This window comes from Lethenteron reissneri, chromosome 23 (assembly GCF_015708825.2).
Source record: "Lethenteron reissneri isolate LAM-NWPU_2019-01 chromosome 23, ASM1570882v1, whole genome shotgun sequence".
In the NCBI taxonomy this organism is placed as follows: domain Eukaryota; kingdom Metazoa; phylum Chordata; class Hyperoartia; order Petromyzontiformes; family Petromyzontidae; genus Lethenteron; species Lethenteron reissneri.
Window position 1 is genome coordinate 3,462,819 of NC_083801.1, and position 26,879 is coordinate 3,489,697.

The 26,879-nt window shown below is 41.8% G+C and overlaps 1 protein-coding gene across 5 annotated transcripts in view; it reads left to right on the plus strand.

Moving 5' to 3' along the window:
• ADARB1 (adenosine deaminase RNA specific B1) overlaps positions 1-26,879 on the plus strand; it is a 124,719-nt gene that overhangs the window by 39,397 nt on the left and 58,443 nt on the right. Inside the window, exon 1 of one of the 5 annotated variants that reach the window (XM_061556898.1) lies at positions 23,879-23,934. The exons of the other annotated variants lie outside the window; for them this stretch is intronic. Within the exon in view, the coding sequence (XP_061412882.1) occupies positions 23,919-23,934 (16 nt within the window). The 5' untranslated portion in view covers positions 23,879-23,918. Of the gene's footprint in view, positions 1-23,878; positions 23,935-26,879 lie in introns of those variants that run through there. 5 annotated transcript variants of the gene reach the window in all.

The window sequence follows — 26,879 nt, forward strand, 5'->3', positions numbered from 1 at the left end:
TCCATCTTATCTTACAAAGTTTTTTTGCATTGCTCTCAGGTGAAATGAGGTGCCCAAGGTTTGTCTTGATCCCCAACAGGCATGCCGAAATATTCCTTGTAGGCCTCACACATCTTAGCAGATGCTTCCACAGAGTACTTTTTCACTCTGGTTTTGATAAATTTGCCACAGACATAGCAAAATGCGTCTTCCGGATGCTTGCTGCCTCTTGATGCCATCTCATAAAAATGCAGATATATATCCACTTAGGCAGCTGTAACTAAACTGAACTGGTGGGCTTAAGGCCCCTGTATTTATACTACTATTTATGTTACTGGAAAGTTCTAGAATGTTATAGAATTTACTCCATTAGTCATGGGTGAAATAGCACAGCATCTATCTAGAATGTTCTGGAAAATAGGTACATTTCAAAATATCAATGTCCTGGTCACAAAAGCTAAGTTTTTGGGGAATGATAGCCATTTTCTGTTACTTTTGAAGCATAAGCAATTGGGAAATAACACTTACTACCCAGGAACAAAAAAAAATAGTTACGCAGTGTTTTCTATTGCTTTTAGAGTAATTGGCTGCGATAAATTTCCACTTTGTTGAGATAACATCTGTGGCTAGTTCACTTCTGAAAAGCGCTCATAACTCAGTGGGCCTTACCGGCTAAAATAAAAATGGGTTTATAGTTTGGCTTTTTTTGTGGAGTTAGTGAGAACAGTCAAGCATACAAACCAAAGCGAGAGGCAAAATATAAATGTTATGAACACTTGTCCCAACATCAAACCAGCCTGATGGCTTTTCAATTCATACACAAGTCTGAGTCCCATCATACACGATTTAAGCAGTGAACTTATCATACCTGAGATCCGATACAGCAGCGTTCATAGACTCTGCTGTCACGCAGAGTCATAGGTTTGCTTAAAGTCTTACTAACGAAATCCAAAGGAAATTTTCATTGCAGACATGTAATTGGTACGTTAAGTTTTATAAGTGTGATAAAAAAAATAGTGAAGGGGACCGATCCAATCAAAAAAAAATGTTCAGAAGAGTAATAATTAGTTTCCGAATTAATTTCACATTTTTTTAAATAAGTTGTATGTTTCTCAAGAGTCAAAGTGTTATGAATACTGTAATTGTTATAAGCGTATTCTTTTTTAATTAACAAAAACGTGTTACTTATTTTTAAATATCCGTGAATTTTTTGGAAATTGCATTCACCTTGGTTGTGTTGGTCGTACATCTTCTGTTCAGCCCGAGATAAAAAAAAAGGAAAAAGTTTCTTGCCCCTGCCAGGTGCTGGTGCTATTCAGAGTGAGCTATATTGATGGAGAGGTAGGTTTCTGCAAGCTAACTGATAAATGTGTTCATTGTTGAGATGCAATGTTGACCGTCATTAATTTGGCCATCATTATGATGTCTGCAATACCTGTGCATAAACTGACCTGCGCAACCTTGGCAGCGAAAGAAAAGACAAGCTCTAATGCTAATGACCATTCATAATGAACAGTTTGCATATCCCCAAGGAAATGTTGCATATCATTATAAAATGGTAATTTATTGAGCAGCACTGCATTTTATGCAACACAATGACGAATTGTAGGCTTTATATTCCAGGTGATTTTATGCCACAATTATGAACATAATCTGGACCTTTCATCACTTGGTGGGCAGCCAAGTTTCGGATACCATCAGACCATTCCTGCCATAAATTTCCATGTCCGGTGTATTGAAAGTCTAACTTTACACTTTGATATATATTATGCCAATTTAATACAGTGGTCATTGTTGGACCGACGGCCGTGCACAATCAGCTGTATTTCAGTGTGAGTGCTTGCTTCAGCCACCACTTGCTATTCACATGGATGCCAACAAATGGAAAGTAAAGTATGGTGGGCTTCACAATGATGCATGACAGCTTCAATATATTTATTTCTCTACGGCTATATTTGAGAATTTAGTTTTCAATCAGTATTTTCAATCCATTAGCATGCTTCTCATTGGCCGAAGATGATGATTGATATAGCCAACAAGAATCTGAGACATTGCAATCATCGTTCAGAAATGCAAACAGCCTTGGACAGGACAGGTCACAGAGACGGCAACTAGTGGGCAAGGCAGTTGAAGGAGTGGAAGTCATAAGCAGAGCGCACGTGAAGGAATGAGCAGACAAGAGAGCGAGCAGTGAAATCAGAGCACATGGAAGCGAGATGGATGGCATCTGAGATGCTCTGGCATAAATAATGCTATATCAAAGACAAATCATTGTTATTCATAATTATTTTTACATATGCAGGATAATATAGAAAGGTCTTCAACTAGCAGGGAAAATAGACAAAGATGACGGTGATGATGACCATCATAAGGCTGTACATTTAAAAGCATATTAAACGTTGAATTCAGTAGTTTGAAAGACTACAGTTAATTCAAGTCACAATGGAAAGGTCATGAGTTCAAACGTTGGTTAGTGGTCAACACAGACCATCATTTCTTCAAGGTTAATGCATTAAATACCACTTTGTGTGTAGGTAATGATGGTTGTCATATGGATACTGGGCTCTGCCTTAGGAAAGTAGAAATGCCACCACTGGTTTAAGACTGCCATGGACAATTAGCACCAACCATGTCTTTCAAATATTTTCCAATTAGTTTTGGATTGTTTCACAGCATACATGAAATGTATAAAGAATATGGTTAATTTAGCTACATAGGCAATCTTTCAAGTACTGTATCTTCCATTCCTATCAATGTTCTTTCCCCACCCCATCTCTTGATACACAGACCCCTTGATCTCATGTAAGGGAATTGGTGGCCAATTTACGTCCCCTGGGTTTTGCATTGGCAACCTCCTGGCCCTGTGTCCTGCCCCTGCCACATTGAGTTAGCGATTGTGCCACTCAGCGGCGTCTGCCTGGGAATATGGGATGGCTTGGGTGGCCTTTCTTAACCCTGCCACCACAGCTCAGTAAACTCACTGCGGCGTCGATGCGAAAGAGGCGAGGGAGTGCTTTATGGCAATTAACACCTTGGGGGATTTAATTAATATTACATTAGCGTGGAGCCGAGATGAAGGAGCATTGTGCATGGAGCATCCTTGCTCACTGTATGTATCGCAGCCGTGTTGTGCCAAATTGCTGTTTGGCTCTTGGGCAGCACTATGGGGGAATAAAAAAAGTAAAATGTGCGGCTTTACAAGTACAGCTCTGGGCACAATGCTAGTGACACAATCGTAGCAATGCAAGGTAATATATTGTTTGAGGATGAAATGCATTGTGCAAACGAAATAATGCAATTTACAATAGAAATGCATTTATAGTGTAAGGGGATGATGAATACAAATCAGATATTGTCACAGGGCTCTTTCATATCAGCATTGTGTATTTGAAGCGAGTGTGCGTAGTAACATATTAGCAGAGTAATAGGAGGGAATTTATTTAATTTTGACTCAGTTTATTGTTCCGTATCACAAATTTTCCTTTGGATAACTCACTGTGTCTGTCACATTGTTTGATGATGTGGAAATTTTAGGTTTATTAATGGTATCATCAACATTACAATGTTTGGGATGTTTAAAACAAATCAGCGAGACAATAAAATGAAATCACGAATCATCAAATCTGTGCATAATTGAAGTAATGATAATTATTGGACTCCACTGCATTTGACGATTGCTTTGAAATAACTCATGGAATTGATAGCTGAGTTCAATTTCCAATATCTAGTGCGGTTTGGAGAAAGTTGCGGCAAATTAAAAGCAGTGTTATGATTGAAATGTGCAAAAAAGTCGTTACATGTTAAGGAAAGTGTTTAATATGCAGGAGCGTGTGGCAGAAGTCAATCTGACTCGAAAGTAGACCTGCATCGATCATCTCTTGGGCAATATTTCACGCTCTACCTCCGTTAGGAGTTGTGAGGTGTGGTTAGCCTTTCATTAGCAGTTACGTGGTAATGATTATGATTTGTATTGATTGCTTCGGATCTGATTAAACTTCTCCACGCCTTGTTTTTAATCCCGAACGTGGACAGCTGTGACGTCAGTGCCATTGCAGACACAATAAGTGTGACGTCAGTGCCAAAGGTGAAACATGATCGGGATAGCAAAGCCAACTTGACTTCTCAACAATTACACTCGAGTCTTTGTACATGTAGAAGAATGACAGTCAGGAGGGATGTTATAACTGTGCTTTTTCATGTTCATCAACAAGTTATCCAAAATGTTTGTTTCTACCTACGTGACTTTACCGAAAGAACCAAAGAGTATGGATTCCTGCAGTCACGAAAGCTTCAAATCAAGATTTTCGTTTGATTACATCATGTCATGATGATGCATTTTTCACATTTCATATGAAGTAATTAAACACTGGTGGGAATTCACATCTTCTTCGGTCAATGGGATTCGCCACGAATCCCATAAAAATCCTATAACACAATTAAAGGTTTTTAATCCCATAAGAAACATCATATAACATACTGCAAAATTAAAGCACTTACCCACGCCATTCCAACTGTAATAGAAAGGAAGGCATTTGTGGAGATGTGTGGTAGCACTGGTTTCACTGTTTATCCTAACAAAAATGTGTGAAAACCCTTAAAGAAATCCTATAACACACTAAATCGCTAAAATGGCAAATAAAAACCATTTAGCCACACCATTCTATCTGTAATATCATCTAAAGAGGTTGTAGAAATGTGTGGTTCCACTGGTTTCGCTGCGAATCCCATAAAATCATCAAATACACTCTAACGCATTTAATCCCGTTAACAATCCAATAACATACTTTAACAGCAAAACCAAAAACATTTAGGCACATCATTTCAAATATGTATGTATGTTGAACTAATATGTAGGAAATTTACTTGAAACTTGTCTCACCGTGTATCAGAACAAATATTTGTGAACACCTATGTGTGTGTGATGATGTGCGTTCATCATGAGCTTTAGGAATCAATCAACAATCATTGCACCTCTACCCCACAGTTTTAAGTGCTTTGATTTTTGCCGTTACATCATTATAGTGTGTTATAGGATATTTTTTGGGATTTGGGATGCTCAGTGAAACCAGTGGTACCATACATTTCCCCAACATATTTCCATCCTATCCCAGTTGGAATGGTTTGGCTAAGTGCTTGCGTTGCGATTTAGCGTGCTATAGGATTTCCAATGGGATTCTCAGCGAAATCAGTGGTAACACACATTTTCACAACCTATTTTCATCCTATCCCAGTTGGAATGATGTGGCTAAGTGCTCTCGTCGCGAATGTCAAACGAATATCAACCGTCCAAGCAACTCTCCCTCGGTTCTGAACTTTGCATCGTAGCAATTGCGAGTCAGGGTGCTGTGCGGCTGCAAAATGTGGCCAAGATATACAGGTCGTCCTCTACTTACGATGGAGATGCGGTACGACGACCCCATCGTAAGTTGAAAATATCGTAAGTCGAAGATGGCCTAGCCTACCCAGGAGTCTTAAAGAACGGTGATAATTCAGCAAAAAAGAGCAATTTATCGTGGTAACCTGGAAATGAAATCGCTAAAGCTACGTATCATACATGCATTGAACGTATCGTAACGTATCATATTGTACTGTACTCACCAAGATTCTGTCCGTCGTCTACATACTTGAACGATGTTAGGTTGCTGATGGCAATTTTGTCGAATCGCTATCGCCATCGTAAGATAGAAATATCATAAGTCGAACCATCGTAACTCGGGGACTACCTGTACACCGTGTACGCTGTGCGGTGGCTGCAATTCCTGCTCTCCGATGGGTTATGAGCGCATGGTGCATGACTTTTCGTGACTGAAGAAGCTGCCCAGCACACACGTATCGAAACGTCGGACACCGTACGGAACAACATGCGGTAGAGCCTGAAAGCATCCGAGTGCCTCTTTTTTTGTTCTGTCACCTGGGGGGATGTGTGGCACAAAGACAGTGGCTGAAACTCGAAGATAGAATTAATGCTGGTCAGGTTTGCCCTTGATGTAATTACCGTGTCACTGTTAATTAAAATGTTTCAGAGAAATGGTTATGAATCAGGATGTTATTGTTGTCTTATAATTAATGCTTTATAGTTTTACTAATTAAAATGAACTATGACTTATTGCTCGAACTGCAGCAAAGTCACCTCTGACATAAAATGAAACGTAATGATGATAGTCTGTGATGCATCATGAATGGTAAGGGTATGTATCCAATACGTAGAAATATTCTCGACTATAGCTCTGTAATTTCATATTCAGGAGAGTACTGACAGCACATATATAGAGGATATTCTGAATATTCTCAATATTGCAATTCTAAAATGCGATTTTAATTGAAACACATGACTTATGAAAATAGCGTAATACTGTATATTGTACTAGCTGTACTACCCGGCTTCGCCGGGACTTGTATCTACCACGGCCGGCCGCCTTTGTCTCCCCAGTGGCGATGTTAATACGCTACAGTAGTTAAGTTACTCGTTTGAGGCAGAGTCGACCTAGGGGAGGTTCAAATAATCGTCACCGGTGGTGGCCGTGAGCGGGAATCGAACTGGGTTTGCCGGGTTGGTAGCGCAGCGTAGCGTTAAGCACTACACCCACCGCTCCTCACACACCACACACGCACAGACACACACACAGACACACACACAGACACACGCAGACACACACAGACAGAAACACACACACAGACAGCACGCTAACCACTACACTACCGCTCCCCACACACCACACACGCACACACACAGACACACACACAGACACACACACAGACACACACACACAGACACACACACACACAGACACAGGCAGCACGCTAAGCACTATACTACCGTTCCCCCTACACAACACACGCGCGCGCGTCCATAGGTACACATACACGCGCTTGCTGCAGACACACACGACTTTCAGGGTGCATACGGCAGTAAACGACTGAAATAATAAAGCGGCAATGCTGTGTAAGGAACGCCTTAGACCCGCATTATACATTTGTGTAATGCGAGCGTAAACACACAAACACACACAAACACATACACAATACACACACACATACATGCAGACACACAGACAGACACATAACACACATACATACACACACATACAAACACAGAAACACATACACACACATACATAGACACACACATACATACACACAAACACATCCACAGACGTACATACACACATACATACAGGCACGCAGACATACACATAAACACATACAAAAAAACCCACATACATACACACACACATACATACACACAAACACATGCACACACATACATACGCACATGCATACAGACACACAAACATACACATAAACACATACACACATACACATGACCCGGCTTCGCCCGGGACTTGGATCCACCACGGCGGCAAAACCGACATACATACAAAGACAAAGACAAAGATCCCCCGTATAGCCTGAACAGACTGTAGGGGCAAGTGCTGTTAGCGAGCATACATACACACACAGACATACACACAAACACATACACACACATACATACACACATGCATACAGACACACAGACATACACATAAACACATACACATGACCCGGCTTCGCCCGGGACTTGGATCTACCACGCCCAGCCGCCTTTGTCTCCCAAGTGCCGATGTTAATACGCCACACCAGTTACTCGTTTGAGGCTGAGTGGACCTAGGGGAGGTTCAAATAATCGTCACCGGTGGTGGCCGTGAGCGGGAATGGAACTGGGTTCGCCGGGTTGGTAGCGCAGCGTAGCGTTAAGCACTACACCCACCGCTCCTCACACACCACACACGCACAGACACACACACAGACACAGGCAGACACACACAGACAGACACAGACAGACACACACACACACAGACACACAGACAGCACGCTAAGCACTACACTACCGCTCCCCACACACCACACACGCACACACACAGACACACACACAGACACACGCAGACACACACAGACAGACACAGACAGACACACACACACACAGACACAGACAGCACGCTAAGCACTACACTACCGTTCCCCCTACACAACACACGCGCGCGCGTCCATAGGTACACATACACGCGCTTGCTGCAGACACACACGACTTTCAGGGTGCGTAAGGCAGTAAACGACTGAAATAATAAAGCGGCAATGCTGTGCGAGGAACGCCTTAGACCAGCAACACATTTGTGTAATGCGAGCGTAAACACACAAACACATACAAACACATACACACACATACATACACACACATACACACAAACACATACACACAGACATACACATACACACAAACACACACATACATGCACACAAACACATACACAATACACACACACATACATGCAGACACAGACAGACACATAACACACATACATACACACACATACACACACATACATAGACACACACATACATAGACACACACATACATACACACAAACACATGCACACACGTATATACACACATACATAGAGACACGCAGACATACACATAAAGACATAAAAAAAAACCCACATACATACACACACACATACACACAAACACATACATACACATACATACACATACATAGAGACACACAGACATACACATAAACACAAACACACATACACATGACCCGGCTTCGCCCGGGACTTGGATCCACGATGCCCCGCCGCCTTTGTCTCCCCAGTGACGATGTTCACACACGACAGCAGTTACGCTTTTGAGGCTGAGTGGACCTAGGGGAGGGCCAGGTCCGTTTCAAATAATCGTCAGCGGTGGTGGGCGTGAGTTGGAATCGAACTGGGGTCGCTCAAGCAGCTTAATGACTGTTTGTACAAAGAACATATAAAGAATCGATTATAATAACCAGGCAAGAGTCCACATTATAGACTGCCAGGACACGCACTCAGCTTCATAAGCAGGCTAGAGTGTACATGATAGAGTGGCAGTACGCTCACCGAGCTTAATAAGCAGGCTACAGTGTACATGATAGACTGGCAGTACGCTCACCCAGCTTAATGAGTATTTGTACAGTGAACATTAAAGTAATCGATTGTTGGCGCGTTGGGTTTAAAAGTAATATTAATAGCACACATTGTGGTGGAGGTGTAGTGAAGAGTAGGAAAAACTTTGATGAATTTACCTCAGAGTGGCGTGGTGGGTGTCGAGGCCTAGTAGCGTGCAAAGCCTGCGGCCTCGCCTAAAATTGTCGGCTTGGAAGAGGCAGGGTACGGGTGGCGTTCCTTCCGCCCCCCCTAGCGCTCCAACAATACTGTGTAATGGCTATTATTTAATTAAATACGGAGCTTATGAAAGTGGCGAAGGCGTGGCTAGCCGTTGGCAGGGGCAACCGCCGTCCAATGAAACTGCAGCCCTTGGCGAAGGCGTGGCTAGCCGTTGCCAGGTCCAATGAAAGCGGCGAAGGCGTGGCTAGCCGTTGCCAGGGGCAACCGCCGTCCAATGAAAGTGCGTATGGGCCAAAGTCCACACACACACAGACAGACATGAACGATTTTATATATATAGATTTACTTATGGAATGGCGTGAAAATAATGTCCATGTTTAAAAAATGTAATATTCAACCTTCAAAATAATATAATATGCTTTATACGGATAATATTATTTGGTTTATACAGAAAATCTAAAATAATAATTAAGTTATATATTTTTTTACACTTTGTCAATCCCCTTCTGGATTAAGGGCTCCTCTTGCCTTGTTGGACATGGGGATTATTTTACATACTTCACCATTTCGGTCAGTGCTGGTTGGCATTCAACAAACTGTAAAGGCCACACTCGATGCTTCAATTTTAGCAGCACAGTTTGATTATTCATTTAGGATTGGAGAAATATAATCTCAAGCTAAGACACGGGCTTTTGATTGACAATTGCAGTGGTACAATGAGGTTAATTAAACAGGAATTAGCATGAAGTACATTACTTCCAGAAATGAGTGACCATTGTGGAGGTATTGAAAATGTTCATAGCATTCAGATAATTCTGATGGAACGTGGTATAATAATAATTTAAAAGGCATATCAACATGGTTTTACAATTTGATGAAAAATGTTCAATTGTGTGTGAAGATTACAAAAAATTCTATAATTTCACATAGTACAGTATTCATATTTTATTAACCCCCAGATGAACGTCTGCAGATTATGGGTTGAGTCAGGATGATCGGCTGAGTCATCTTCAAACCTGGATTTTTGGAGAGACCATTCCCTGCAACCAGAATAGAGTATCTCATTTAAATAGGATGCAGGATGCTTGCAGAGATGAACACCATACACTACGACTTGTGACAGTTTAAAAAAAAATACTTATACAAGTATAAATGTGCAGAAAAATGGCTTGAACAGAGACTATCTAAACATGTACAGAGAGTAATTTTCCCATTCTGTAACTGCTGTTTTAATGGGATGCATTAAAGTCCAGGCTTTTAAGTTTCACCCTGGGAATCCATAATCCTCCTGAACAATTTCAAAGGGAAATAATCCACTCTTTGCATCCGCCTTTTTGGAATATCAAAGCGTTAATCAGGATGAAAGTCTGGTTTTAATGTCAAAGTCATTTCAATGATTATAGATAAGAGGTATTCCACTGACCAACGCACTGTGTACTTTGGGCTGACGTTTAATGGAAACATATCGCACGACACAAAATCATTTCGAAAAATATTTTCGGGAGGAGATAGGCATATACCATTAACAGTGCATGCTCCATATTTGTACGTGGGTCAGGACGCATGGTAGTTGATAATTGGTTTCTTTTGGGGTGGGTCATCGTGTACGAATGTCGTCAACCCCTCCTCCTGCCGACACAGCCAATTAATGAAATTGCCACGTGAATCAAACCCGAATCAGGAAACGCTATCACTCGAGATCTGAGCTCCTGTTAATAAGCTGAGGATGCTGGATACTGGACATCTGAACCTTATGGTGGGACCCCGGGGTCCCGAATAAACAGAAGTTAAAAGCGTAATTAATTCATTATTTTTGGCGACTCCGTCCCACCGCGCACATGAACGCCGCGACCCGCCTGGCGCGGATCATTCTGTCGTCATGTCGTCCAAGCGCAGCAGCGAGGACGAATGCAGAGAAGAAACAAAACTTTGAAAATCTGATTAGCGCATCATGTAGAGCTCGTCGAGAGGAATAAATTGCCGCATCGTTCGCCTTCAACAGACATAAAATGACGTCGCAACGCAGTTTATGCGAGAGCCGGGGGCTTATGGGACCCCGGGGTCCCGCCACAAGGTTCCTTTGTGCACTCAATTCATATATCCAAATGAAAAAGTGCTTCGTAACTCATCGGATTTCTCCAGGATAAATAAAGATTCTGAGGATTCTCCAGAGAAACGCCGTTACCCACGTAAATGTTGTGAGATCACTCCCGGTAATTAGGTCACGTTTGATGCATGTGATACTTTTATTAATTGGCTTGGTGAGGTGAAGGAGGGCTTACGACACACACATTTTTTACACGATGACGTAACCCAAATGCAATCAATTATGCATCATAACATCGGTCGCGAAAGCCTACGCGTAAAATTCACCACTTGGTAGTTTTACGCCAAAATTCTTGTCGTTAACCCTCCACCACCTGACAAAGTTGTCAATATTCTTTGGTTTTTTCGGTAAAGTCACGTAGGTAAAAAATAAAATAAATGAAAACAACTAAATTAAATCCGTCATCAGGTGATGACGGACGCTTGTGTTGCGCCCGAAACATCGTGATTTAATTGAGTTGTTTTCATTTATTTTATTTTATTTTTTACCTACGTGACTTTACCGAAAAAACCAAAGAGTATGAATGCTTGCAGTCACGAAAACTTCAAATCTAAAGTTGTCAATGGTTAGGAAGATAGTATTTACACGTGTCCAAAGTGTGGATACAATTATGGCCGATGAAGCGCCTCCTCACCAGTTACATGAAGATAATTTAACATGTCAGCTTTCGCGACCAATATCATTCACGATACAGGTTTTTTGGGGTTTGAAAAAAAAACCTGTATTATACTGACGACATTTCGCTCAAACCGCTATGAGCTTTACGATGAGATGAAGGAAATACAATACTATACATGGTTAGCATTTTAATCAGATAGTACTTAATGCTATTCTAATCTTGAAGCTTGAGCCACGTTCTTCAATGAACGGCTACTTTTTTTCTCTCGATAGTTTAGTTTCATTTTCATAGATCAGAATGTATCCTTTGTTTTAGCTTGTGAACATCACAGTCACTTGTATGTATGTTGAACTTCTTTCGCACCGTACGTAGCCAACCAGTGCGCATCGGAGGTCCTCATTGTTGTGTGCTTACGGAAATATTGTGATGGTATGAAACTCACGTGAACACTAACTACAGATATATATTTGAAAACAAGATAGGATACAACCATCACAGAGACTCAAAGACTAACCACATAGAGAGCCATACACTCATCACATAGAGACCCATAGACTCACCACGCAGACACCGATAGACTCACCGCGCAGAAACCCATAGACTCACCACGCAGAGACCCATAGACTCACATATAGACCCTTCGACACACATATGGACCCACTGACTCACACGGAGACCTATAGATTCACATATAGACCCATAGACACATAGAGACCCATATACAGTGAGGGAAAAAAGTATTTGATCCCCTGCTGATTTGTACGTTTGCCCAGTTGCAAAGAAATGATCAGTCTATAATTTTAATGGTAGGTTTATTTGAACAGTGAGAGACAGAATATCAACAAAAAAATCCAGAAAAATGCATGTCAAAAATGTTATAAATTGATTTGCATTTTAATGAAGGATTGTAGACCTACACAAGGCTGGAATGAGCTACAAGACCATCGCCAAGCAGCTTGGTGAGAAGGTGACAACAGTTGGTGCGATTGTTCGCAAATGGAAGAAACACAAAATAACTGTCAATCTCCCTCGGCCTGGGGCTCCATGCAAGATCTCACCTCGTGGAATTGCAATGATCATCAGAACGGTGAGGAATCAGCCCAGAACTACACGGGAGGATCTTGTCAATGATCTCAAGGCAGCTGGGACCATAGTCACCAAGAAAACAGTTGGTATCACACGACGCCGTGACGGACTGAAATCCTGCAGCGCCCGCAAGGTCCCCCTGCTCAAGAAAGCACATGTACATGCCCGTCTGAAGTTTGCCAATGAACATCTGAATGATTCAGAGGACAACTGGGTGAAAGTGTTGTGGTCAGATGAGACAAAAATGGAGTTCTTTGGCATCAACTCAACTCGCCGTGTTTGGAGGAGGAGGAATGCTGCCTATGACCCCAAGAACACCATCCCCACCGTCAAACATGGAGGTGGAAACATTATGCTTTGGGGGTGTTTTTCTGCTAAGGGGACAGGACAACTTCACCGCATCAAAGGGACGATGGACAGGGCCATGTACCGTCAAATCTTGAGTGAGAACCTCCTTCCCTCAGCTAGGGCATTGAAAATGGGTCGTGGATGGGTATTCCAGCATGACAATGACCCAAAACACACGGCCAAGGCAACAAAGGAGTGGCTCAAGAAGAAGCACATTAAGGTCCTGGAGTGGCCTAGCCAGTCTCCAGACCTTAATCCCATAGAAAATCTGTGGAGGGAGCTGAAGGTTCGAGTTGCCAAACGTCAGCCTCGAAACCTTAATGACTTGGAGAAGATCTGCAAAGAGGAGTGGGACAAAATCCATCCTGAGATGTGTGCAAGCCTGGTGGCCAACTACAAGAAACGTCTGACCTCTGTGATTGCCAACAAGGGTTTTGCCACCAAGTACTAAGTCATGTTTTGCAGAGGGGTCAAATACTTATTTCCCTCATTAAAATGCAAATCAATTCATAAAAATTTAGACATGCGTTTTTCTGGATTTTGTTGTTGTTATTCTGTCTCTCACTGTTCAAATAAACCTACTATTAAAATTATAGACTGATCATTTCTTTGTCAGTGGGCAAACGTACAAAATCAGCAGGGGATCAAATACTTTTTTCCCTCACTGTATGCTTGAAAGAGCTGCGAAGTGCGACAAGTGGAAATGAGCAGCCTCAAGCCTTCAAGCCGTTTCAGAGCGAATGTTCGCGCAGCAACCATTGACAGATCAAAGGCAGGACGCGGTGGGTTGATGGAAACGGGCTTCAATGTGGGTTGTGGTCTCCTTCAACAAAAAACATATCCTGGAGCAGAAGATTATTGCTGGATGCAGCACTCGCATTCGCAAAAGTGATTTATAACTTTGATCATTGCCTGTGTATCGATAATTCAATGTTGACGTGCCAATTTACTGAGGGACTACTGCTGCGTGGTGTTATATTGGTGTGGTCTGGGACTGTTTTACCGTTGTCTTTGCTACCTTGTCCAATCTTAATAAACCGGATATTTATAATGAATAGTTTCCTATTTCTTTATATTCAGTGACTTAATTCTATATTTCGATTTAAAGCTTTCGTGACTGCAGGGATTCATCTTCTTGGTTCGTTCGATAAAGTCACGTAGAAGGGAAGTTTAGTAACTGCAGCTACATACTATTAACATTCATTTCCTTTGTTAATGCTACCCCCCTCCCCCCCCTTTGATGCTGCTAATCCTGCATAATGCACGGGCATAGTATTGATTTGGAACCCCCCCCGCCCACCTCCTACGCATTTTCCATATGCTGAATTCCTCTTGATATACAAATTATTTTGTTTAGGCGCTCTTCTTCCCACCTCCCCCCCTCTAACCCAGCTTAAATATACGCTCCAAGCTTGGTGGTGTTTCATTCTTCGCCTGAGGACGGCTGCTTGCGTTGTGGCCGAAACGTCGTGAGAATTGTTTTATTATGTTTTATTTTTATTATTTTATTACTTCCCTTCTACGTGACTTTACCGAAAGAACCAAGAAGATTAATTCTATATTTGAAGTTTTCGTTACTGCAAGGATTCGTACTCTTTGTTTTTTTTGGTAAAGTCAAGTAGGTAAAATTTGTAAATAAATTAACTCACGACGTTTCGGAAGCAACACAAGCCTCCGTGTGACGGAGGCTTGTGTTGCTTCCGAAACGTCGTGAGTTAAATTATTTTATTGTTTTACCGACGTGACTTTACCGATAAAAATAAAGAGTATTCAGTGACTTTCCTACCATTTTCTCTACTTTGCACTCCTATCGGTTTTTTGGTAGTGTTTCCTGTTGCGACTTGCTGACCTGCCCCATACTGGACATCTGTGAAAAAGAGCTTCATCGCTCATCGGATTCCTCCGGTCCAAATAGAGACTCTGAGTCTGTATATTTCAGAGCAGTGGAAGTCCCATCGTTGCTCTGCAGAGAGCAAGCGAGTGAATGTCCGAGCCTTTCGGCGCACGCATAAGCGGTTGCGTGATATGCAGAGAGTGGCGCAGCATCGTAAACATGCCGGTGTCTGCGGGGGTGACGTTAAATGCACGCTCGTGCAATCGCAGAGCACAATTCCTCTCAAAAACTTGGTACACCTATTACGAAGATGCATTGCACATCACGTTAAAAGTGGCATGGTCCAAATGGTACGTACCATACCTAGTAGAGTGCGAGACGTATCTCTGCTGTGTATTGTCCTCGAAGGAGAGATAGGGACGAATGAGTTGCCCATACCCTGTGCAACATCGCGGAAACACAAGTGTACGGTTAATGCCCAACACCATATTGTGTGTCACACGTGTGATGCTCCTCCGATTAGCAACAACACACATACGTACAGCGGTTAGCATGCTGCGCTGCAAATCCGGCTAACACCCTCGTGTGCCATGCTGATCTTCAGAGGTCCCCACTAACAGCGCTTGCCCTATCAGTCTGTTCAAGGCAAAATGGGAATCTTAGTTTTTCTGTGATGTGCTTATAACCGAAAAGCACAAGGGAGGTGAGTGATTCAGCCTTGTGCATCTCATTGTCAGACCCAAAAGTGAACTCCTGAAATATTCAAGGGATATTGCAAATCAGAAAATTTATTGATTTATATGATCTCAGAATTGTTCACCTCTTAAGTAAATGCAGCTATTCTTGGTTAACATTTTGTCAAGTACATTATGGACTGTGCCCATGCTGTACACGTATAACTATGCATTTCTAAGTCACTCAATGCATAATGTTTACTATTTAATTAAGTAAAGTATTTACTAGCATTTGAAATAGGACCAGGAAATTGAATATAAAGAATGTATTCGTTTATTAAGGTAATCTTAATTTGTTGATGAATTATTAATGCAGTTGTTGACAGCAACATAGAACTGTGTAATTGTTTTGGTCTTGCAAAATGATACGTTCTTATGCATTGTGTTTGTGTCGTGCGGTTATTTGTATGAATTGACGGGGGCCTTGAAGGCATGAAGTGTGGGACATTCTCCCTTTGATTACAAAATAAGGAATGGGTTATACTATCGGAACAATTTTTTAAAAAAAAAGTCCACAATGTTTAATATTGCAGGAGAGAAATATGAATAATTTACACGGCACTCTAAATTTTCGCATGGCACAGAAAACGTATTATAAATGTGAATGTCACTGCCAACAGAAGGTGTCGCCATGTCCTTTTGTCCAAACGTGCAACTGTATTTTAAATAAAACTATTTGGTGATGCTGCTGTTGATGCTACGTTGGCAGTGGTGCACAAGCAGCATTAACAAAAACAAACACATTTATCAGTAACATTGCCATAAAAGGAAAAAAAAGTAATGATAGGTGACGCTTTGAAAAATTGCCCTTCTTCAAAGCACATAAATAAGTATTGCTGTTGATGTGCTATGCAAAATGGAAATGACTCCTCATCTTTAAGGCAGTATGATTTATGAATGTGTTTTTTTTTAAACAGCAGAGCTCAAATCTTGACTAAAAGCTTTTGTGACTGCAGGAATTCATATTCTTTGGGTCTTTCGGTAAAGTCACGTAGATAGGTTGAAAGAAAAGTTATTTTTTGTTATTTTCTTTCAACCTATCTACGTGACTTCTCCGAAAGACCCAAAGAATATAGCAGAGCTCAATTTGTGTGACAATTAGGAAAGGGCAATTATTATACTTCAAACTATTCTTTGTTTTTTTCAGTAAAGTCACGTAGATAAAAATTTAAAATTAATAAAAGTAAAATAAAAATAAAAATCACGACGTTTCGGAGGCAACACAAGCTTCCGTCTTATTAATTTTAATTTAATTTTTTTATGAATCCTTGCAGTCAAGAAAGCTTCAAATCTAGAAATACTTCAAAATAGTTTACTATTGTGATCCACATGGCTGCGATGATGTTAATTGTCCAAATATATAAACCATTACAGTCATGTGCACCGATTGCTTCTGTGAAACGTACAAAAAGGGGTGTCGAGTATATTAAAGAGACAAGAATAGAGGTGGTGGCGTGACTGACCCGCAAACCACTGGTCACGAGGCAGATAACATCGGTCTACAAACAAGGGGATACACCAACCCCCATTTTTAAATGACCTTTAAGTGAACAAAACATAAAACGACAGTAATAATCGAGAGTTAAATACAACGGTCGCACACACAAAAAACAATGCGCCGATGGCAGTTACGGCAAATGTGTTTGTGCCTCGCCCGTGGTGTTTTCAGTACAGCAGGACGGTAATGTTTGCGTGAGCAATGCGTTTTGTGTGTGTGGGATACATCGTTGCCCTTCTATTCGAGGAGAAAAAATATATAATGGGGGGGGAAAATGGCCAAAACATGCCATAAATGCAGGAGATTTATGTTAAATTATTTGAGACTCGGTGAGGTTTTTGCTGGATAAAGGAGTGCATTATACATTTTGATACAATTATTGAGATTCGGTGAGGTTTACTCGATAAAGGAATGCATTATACACTGTGTTAGAGGCGCATGGTGTGACCATGGCGTGACCTGATCATTTCATACCTGGGCAGAACCACAATCCAATTCGGAGGAAATGAGTTCCTGAGTAAATTCACATTGTGCACTACCTCCTGTTTCCACAGTAACACCGTTGAAAAGGACATGCTGAAAATTCAGACAGCAAGTACATTAGCACTGTAGAACTACAACATTTCCCAGTCTCTTCGACAGATTTCTGGGTATCAACAGAAGCCCAATGGGTCCCTAAAACAAACTCCCGCTGGTCTATGGAAATGAATGAGCCTCAGGAGAATTGCGATTATAGCCTGGAGCTCTCAGCAACTGTGTTTGCGATGATAAATAAACAAAAACATGCAATTAATACACCCATTGTGAAAGCATTGCAGGTATATTCACAACCCCAACATTAATGAATATTCTTGATTCTTTCGGTAAAGTGACGTAGAAGGGAAATAATAAAATAATAAAAATTAAACATAATTAAATTAAATTCTCACGACGCTTCGGCTACAATGCAAGCAGCCGTCCTCAGGTGAAGAAACAGAGCTGAGGACGCTGTCTTTCCGACAGCTCTGTTTCTTCATTAAGACAGCATCTTAATGAGGACGTTGTCTTTCCGACAGGTCTGTTTCTTCACCTGAGGACGGCTGCTTGCGTTGTGGCCGAAACGTTGTGAGAATTTAATTTTATTATGTTTTATTTTTATTATTTTATTATTTCCCTTCTACGTGACTTTACCGAAAGAACCCAGAAGATGAATCCCTGCAGTCACGAAAGCTTTAAATCGAAATTCATGAATATGTTTTAATATTCTCAGCGAGGAAATTACGTTATCTTCTACCGCAGTTCAACTTATACCCTTTTTGCACTGAAGTTATACCACACAATCTAGATCACGCCCACCCTCTCTATCTCTACTCCCTGGCTCCGCCCCCCCCTCTCTTACCTATATAGCCTCTTGATTCAAGCACCCCTTTTGCCCACTTCAGCAATTGTTTCTTGCTGTGGTTGTCCCACCTTATGACGGACGCTTGAGTTGCGCCCGAAACGTCGTGATTTAATTTATTTTATTTTATACCTACGTGACTTTACCGAAAGAACCAAAGAGTATTTATACCACACGGCTTTGAGGACACAGCTGCCCACACAAGTGATCGCTTCGCTTTGACTGCACAAGGGCATTCCGCTCGTGCAGAATTGCACGTTGTCCAATGGGAGCTGACGCCTCATAGTTAGCCAGCATCTTTTGTGATGTGCAATTAACGGAGCATTCCAAAGCACGGATCGATAGGGTGAATTTATTTATGAGAAATGTCAAAAATGAGTCTGCCTTGGAACTCTCGTAGTCGGGCAGTGCATCACCCCGTGTTCGAGAATGGCCCATCATGGAAGGTAATTTTCACGAAACTATTTCCGAGATCCGTTCAGAATTGTCGCATATCCTCACTACGGATTGCTATGCTCTCCTAAGCACGCTGCTGTGGAGATGTTTGTTGCATAATAGTCGCACGGAAAACGGTTATTCTCAGAGATGGCTGTTTTGCCAACTGAACGAAAAACCACATTTAATTCGCTTTTTTGGGTAGGGGGTGTGCAGTCATTGGTGATTTGGGGAAAGACCATGGACTCACTTCACTTTGAAACCTGGTTGAATAATCGATTCGCAATCCAGGCTGTTGACTCAGCGCTCTGACCCATTGACCTGAGTTAGATTCCTGGCCATGGCTAATATGAGTAGGGAGTGATATCTGATTGGGTCTTGCCCCCCCCCCCCTGCACCAGCCCCCCTACTTATCAGTGTGGTGAAGTATAGTCAAACAACCCCCATAATTAACATAGTGTGAGGTGTCCTTCATCCTAATAGAGGGCCGTTCGTAGTATTATTATTTCCCATAATTTTCTTATTCTAGTTGTGTGCCATAAAGCATGGCAAATCCACCAAAGGCTAATGGCACAGGAGGACTTTTGGGAACATTTACAGCTTTGAACGAAGTATTGTGCTTTAAAAAAAACCCGACCTAACGTACAGTCGATTCCCTTGGTGTGCTTTACAATGAAATATGCTTGCTCTCTCGAATCTGCAACATTGCATTCCAACGGAATTGAACTACTAAACAAACCCATATCACGTCTTAAAACAGTTTGTACACAGTGGTCTCTTGCAAAGCCCAAAAATGTTGGATGCTATACGACATGTGAACTAATACGAATGATAAATATCTTTTAATGTCTTTTATTGTGATCGTTGATCAACTGTTTTAGGGTTACACGAGAAAGCCTCCGCTACAAACCATTTTAACAGACTATTTTATGTGTTTGAAATGACCAATATTTAAGAAATATGGCATTGTTGAATGCAAATAGCACTTGGAGCATCGAGGTTATTCCTGCTGTAATCGTGCACGAAGCATTCCTCTGGCATGCATTCTTGGCACAATGATGCACGACGCAATATAACGTCAACAGTGGAAAATGGTGAAACTTGGTCATGCAACGTTTTGCATTCATTTGGTTGCTAGGACTTTTATCTGCATAGTTTAGTGCAACGGGCAAAAGTTATCGCCCGCCAACATTAAACAGGCGAACATTTATGAGCGGCTATTTTCCTGTGTTTTATACTCACCTGCAAGGGCATTGCTCCGGCGTGCTTAGTATAGGGTGCTTTCAATTCCTCTCCTCCCCGTGTCGGGGAGAGTGAGAGTCCTTGGCAGCCACGCATCGTTCTGTCTGCCACCAGTGTGCGCTGCAGTGCACGAATGTCATCAGTAGTTCACATATTTTATTTTCCATTGCTTAGCCTTTTTTTTTAACGAAGAGGAATTTTGGCTCAGAGTAGACGCATTCATATATGAGAATAATTGTTTTGATAAAACACACACGTGTGTGAAAATAAATCATTCAATTATGATAAAAGAATGCTATTCTCAATTGCCAACTATGTAAAAAAAAAGAATATATGAATTAATAATACAAAAAACTGTTAATATTACCATTTCAAAGTCTTCTAAATATTTAAACCAAGTGGCTAATTTAAGTAATATTCAGTTATTTTGGGGGCATTTTAACTTAATTATGATGGAATCGATTCATAGGCTCTGCTTGCGAACAACACCTGCCCCGAAAGTCTGTTCAGGCGATGCGGGGGATCGTTGTCTTATTTTAGTTTGTTGTCCTACCCTCGCACCTTCGATTAGCACGGTTAGCTGCATATGGTGCGAAAGAAGTTCAACATACATACAAAAATGCATGGCCATATGGGGCGCCTGGTTTTACTTATTTATTTAGGGTCAGCCCTATGTGCCTCCTACCCTCTCTCCCCCCGACTGTCGTCACAGCATGAGCACCGCCCCCACATCAATATATAACTAAACGCACATGATATGAACATCCTAAAATAAGATCGGGAATTGTCCTTAAAAATTCGAAGATTCTAAATATTAAATTCTAAAGTCAACCCTCTTCTTCGTCTCGAGTTTTTCCATCGCGGAGTAATGGAAGGGCGCCCTCTAGGAGGTGACGTGGTTGGGTATGGTTTATTGAACACTGAAATAACTAACATTATGTTTCAACTTTCAAGTTAATTTATTAGGTATAGCGCTGTGAGCCATTCGGCTCTTGAATCGGGTGCAACCGCAACAAACAAAAAACAAAAACATGAACAAAAAACATCTTAAAGTGAATATGTGACTAAGTGCAAACAGAAAATCCAAGAAAAGATGGCAAAATATTGCAGAAAAAACACCGTACACCAACGCTGTGTGCAAAATCCCAGTGGGATGCAAGTAGTGTATTAAGTCATGGATAAAATATAGCAACAATCCTCTCATCTTCAATTCTCGTGTATCCACAACTGTTATCCAGGGTTCAATGAGATTCTCACTTTGCTACATTGCACACGCATTCGATCTTCCTCTGCAAATGCGCAGATAAGAGAAAGATCACGGAGATATATTCCATATTGGAATTAATTAAGAGGGACGTCATCCTCTTGTCCATTTTTTGAGCAACTAATTCGTTTCCTGATAAACCATCCTGTTATCTGCAATGTGTTTAATTTTAGGGACATGAGTTAGTGTTAATGGCTCAGATAACGCAATACAGAGATGCTTGCATCATATATATCTTGAGTAATATTGTTTTGCATTTTCTTATGAGTCCAGAAATACTCAAAACTTGTCCATAAGGTGAAACTTGTTTAATTTATTCTTTGTAAAAGAACAATTAATTTCGTGATTTTAATAAAAGTTAACATTTATTTTGAACAATTTGAAAATCACCGAAGTGAACATTTTGAAAAATGCAATTTTTTTTAATTTAAATGTTTTTAATATATATTTATGGATTCGTTTATCCATTCAAGTTGATGAAATAAGTCACCACATTCTGAAATAATTCGTGCGGTGCGAGCACATTGTGTGTTGCAGGTATCTTATCACATGACTCAGTTACTTGTTGTGCAAGGCGTTTAAATAAACACGTTTCACGCTGTTGCACTGCGTTTAAATTCAGTCGAGGAATAGCTTTGCTCGTTAAACATCATCATCCCAAGACCATGCACTTGACCGTACGTTGATAACACAGACATTGAGATGAGGGCATACGGTAACTGCTGTGAGATGTGGAGACCTGGGTGCTGTCATAAATCACCATCCCAAAAGGCCACACAAGTCCCTTCTCGCTCAACCCTCTCGTCTTCTAACCACGTTCTTCCTCTTTCCTCACACAGTGGCCCTATAGCGACGCTTTCATCTCTCCCCGATGACGTAATTCCTTGTTTAGGCCTTCTGGGTTGTATCCGTGGTGTGCTATTAAATTCATATTGCGTCATGAAGAAACTTTAGTTTGGTTCTCACACGGTTAGCAGTGGCATCCCGTTGTATCGAGAATGGGCCCCCGGAAGATGGCACCACAGAAAGTACCTTTGCAGGAGGTGGCTGGGTGTCTCAGCGGGGCCTCACGTCTTGTGAGAACACTGAGCCGGAACGACTGGGAACCTGGGTTTGAATCCAGGCCACCACCAGCGACTTAAGTGGGCTCTTAAGTGTAGCCAGTTTATAGCCGCAACCCGGTCACCAATGGCTGTGCAAAAATAACATTTTATATTTTATATTCAATTTGGTGTATTGCAGCTCTGGGGGAATACACAACAACTGAGTTAAATGCGATACAATGAACGCCTCTATAGCAGGGCACGTGAGCAGGTGTATCCCTAGTGTAGATACAGGGCAATTGAAGGAACCTGATGAAGCCGTTCTCTTACAGAATCACAATGATGATTTATTCTCGAGAAATCTGATCAGCTATGAAGCTCTTCCACAGATGTCCAGTAGTTTCACGTTGGGGAGACGCACTGCTCTTATGCTGGCGTTCCGAATGTAAACTTGTTTATTTTACGTCGCACAAGTACTGTCGTACAAGTGTGAAAACGAGGACAAAATCTGCTTACTCAACAAGCGATGGCACTTTGTATTATTTTGTAAATACTGCAGGGAGTCAATGACAATTTCCGTCCATGGAGATAAACACTCAAGCTGAATTATGATCGAAAAAGAGAATCTAATGTATAATGACAGTTTTTGTGCATTAAAGAGCATTGACTCATCTTTGCCTCTGAGCCAGTTTTAATTATGAATAAGTGCCCACACTCAACCTTTAACGTCAGTCGTGTCAGCTCAGTGCTCTGACAGAGGCATTACCCCGCTGAGCCAATTGGCCAACTCACCCTTCTTGTTACCTCTCCTTATTCAATTTAATCTCTTACCTAGCATTCCCACTCTCTCTCTCTCTCTCTTCAACTCCAGCTATGCTGCATCTCATCTCATTTCCATTCTCTCTAATACTCTCCTCTCTAACTTCCAACAAACATGTCTGTTAGTTGTTTCTCTCTCTCTCTCTCTCCAGTATCAGCCGCAGGACCACTTGCTTATTTATGGTGCATTAATCATCCGAGTTACGGCAGCAAACATTGCTGCGGGTAGGGAGAGCGCATGCGAATCCAAGGATGTTGCAGATAGCCGAGACGATCTGCAAAGGCTGACATCAGAGAGACGAAAGAAATGTGGCACTGCTGGTTTGGGGCAGAACAAAAAAGAAATCACCCCGAGACACTGCACACAGCACGCCACTTCCATCGCAGCAGTCTCATGGAATCTGCAAAGGGTAAAGTAGAACAATTACTCTTTCGGCGTGTTTTTTTCTTTGCTTGTTAAATACTTTTAATCCGTGCAAAATGTTTGCGACACCGAATTTCTGTGTTCCTTTATTACCTCGTGCTGTTGCTGTTGTGTGTGTCATTAAACATTGTGTATGTGTGTGGGAGTGTGACTGGAATATGTTTTACGGTATGTACAGCAAGGTGTTGGGTGCGATCTTGATTCGTTCAGTCCTTTCTGGGACAAATAGCGGGGAAAACCAGCAGCAGTAACATAGATGGCATCGATGATTGTGGAAATGATTTTGACTATTTGTTTGCAATCGTTACCAAGCCTATGATTGTATGTGAATGGAACATTAGCGCAGATATGATTTCAAAAACACACATTTCATAATTTACTTAATTTAACGTCACTCGTTAACACAGTACCGAAACACTGCATTATACGGAAAACTAAATATGATTTAGATGACTATTATGTAAATTGATGTTAATTACACCAACATTTTTCATGTAATGTCTGTGTTGACAATGTGCTTACAGAAATATAGATGAACACATTACTTAGCTATGCACATTATTATATTCACAGTATTTGTCCAAAATTCATGTATATTTTCACGAGCTGTATTTAGACATATGCTTGGTTATTAATGGGACAGAAAATATATCTAAATTTAACTGGACACAAATGATTCCCACAGTTTCTGGGAAGGTTAAACATGGTAATCACGTTGAGACTGTTCAACGTGGCTTTGTAAGCTCATGCTATCAAATGAGTGGCCAGGCCTTGCTCAGTGGTTGCTTTTAATGTGTGAACTGTTGGTGGCCCCAATGTTCTGTTGAGGGCCCAAGTGAAATATACCTTACGCTCATATATATTCGTCTATTCACACGCAAGTGAGATAAAGCAGCCTACACGCCGCGGCTGCTTACACCAGGTCAACAATATAAGACAGACATATATAGCGGGGAAAACTGTGAGGGCAACAATACATTGTTATTAAAAAAAAACCTCAAACTATTTTTTGTTTTACTCGATAAGGCCCACTGAGTTATGTTGTTCTTTTTCAGAAAGCGACCTGGCCACAAATGATAGCTCAAGGAAATGGCTTATCATGTGGACATTTATAGAAACACAATTCTCTAAACGCATGATGTTGATTCTAAATGTGGAGGAGAAAAGCAGAGAACCTGGGAAAAAAATCCACGCGACCACGGGGAGAACATGCAAACTCTAAACATACAGGCGTCAGGGATCGAACCCATAACCTCTTGGGGGGCGTCCTTAAATGACGTCACGCGATTTTGGACGATTTTTGACCCCCCCCCCCCTTCGTCACACGACGTCACGAAAAGTCAGCCCCCCCTCAAATATGACGTCACAAAGCTCTGCCCCCCCCTCCCAAAAAAATATAAAACATGCTTTAAATCGCTTTAAACTATTGTCATTGTAGTGCGTATTTAATGTGGCGCTGCACACTGATGTTTTAGGAGAAAACATTTATTAAAAAGTCTAATTAATTAAGTAGAACGTGTTGTCTATATTTATTTAAAGTTGCGCATTTTGATGTGACGTCATATTTCTCAAACCCCCTCACACATCGTCACAAATGTCTGACCCCCCCCCCCCCCCAGGTGCGTGACATCATTTAGGGACGACCCCTTGTATACTTCGCGAGGTAGTTAATATCTCGCCACCACCGTGCCTCAAGGGGTGGTTAAGACAGTCCTGTATTATACACTAAAGTGCTAATATCATTGGGTGTAGCCCCATCTGAGCGAACGAGATAAATAACAGTGCAGATAAAGCATGCGGGCAATGAAGTGCTGACCTCCGATTCGAGAGGTCTTACGGGGCAAGGCAATGGTCGCGAGGCCGTGAGTGGGAGTAATGCAATCTCTTGACTTGGGGGGTGGGGGGGAGCAGTGGGTAGAGAACGCGGTCTTCGTTTTGACAGAGCACAGTTGAAGAGGGACGAGCCGGCGACTCTGCAAGGTCTCAGGAAGTGGGTGGGGGAGCACAGAACCCCTTGGCGATAATGGTGGTGGAGGCGGAATTCCACGCGCTCGCGGCGCGCGCAAGGCGCTGAATGCGCGAGTCGCGACTGCGGAGGCGTCGTTTCACATGCAGTCGTGGGAGGGAAGGGAAGAGCCCCCCCCCCCCCCATGGCCTCGCTCCCATTTGTAGATGTGTCACTCGCATGTTTTGAAGGTTGTTGGGACAGACACGGCGAGCAAACGCACCACCCTCCCCACCTGTCCCTGGGCCGCGAGTGAAGCAGAACATCGTGATTCCCTAATGGATGGAGGTTTCAAGCAAAAAATATTTGCTCTGCATGTGGCCGAGTTCACCGCACTAGGTGGCCTTCACCGGGGCTTTCTTTGACATCAATGCAGCACAGACCCGTTGCCTTAGACACTGATATGAAGCTGCTGGTTCAGATGGAAAAAAAATCCCACTTATAATGAAAACTAAAACCACAGGTGGTTTGGGTGGCACGGTTAAAAACAAATGTCTACAACGGAGGAACCGCTGAGATTAAGCTCCGCTGTCGTGTGACAACCACTTGTGATTAAGCAGGCATGTCAAGTGCAGTGAGTTGAAAGTATCAGACCGATCATCAAAGACTGCACAAAACAATGCAATGTTGGATTTATGTAACATCAAAATGCAACTGCACGTCAATACGATGTACAAAACAGTGAGACATGCACATTGTGCTAGTAGAGGTGGCTTTATGCACTTGCGTTGTTAAAATTCTACGTTGTGCTGCAGGATAATCGCATGAAAAAAATAGTTACCAATGAAGATCTATGTAGTTTTAGCTTTTTATCTAAGACACAATGGGAGCTGTTGTGGTTTGATGGTTTGGCACACCTGAGTTGCCATTCAAAGGTCACCGGTTCAATTCAATCTCATGGCACGGCAGTGTAAACAATGGGGCAG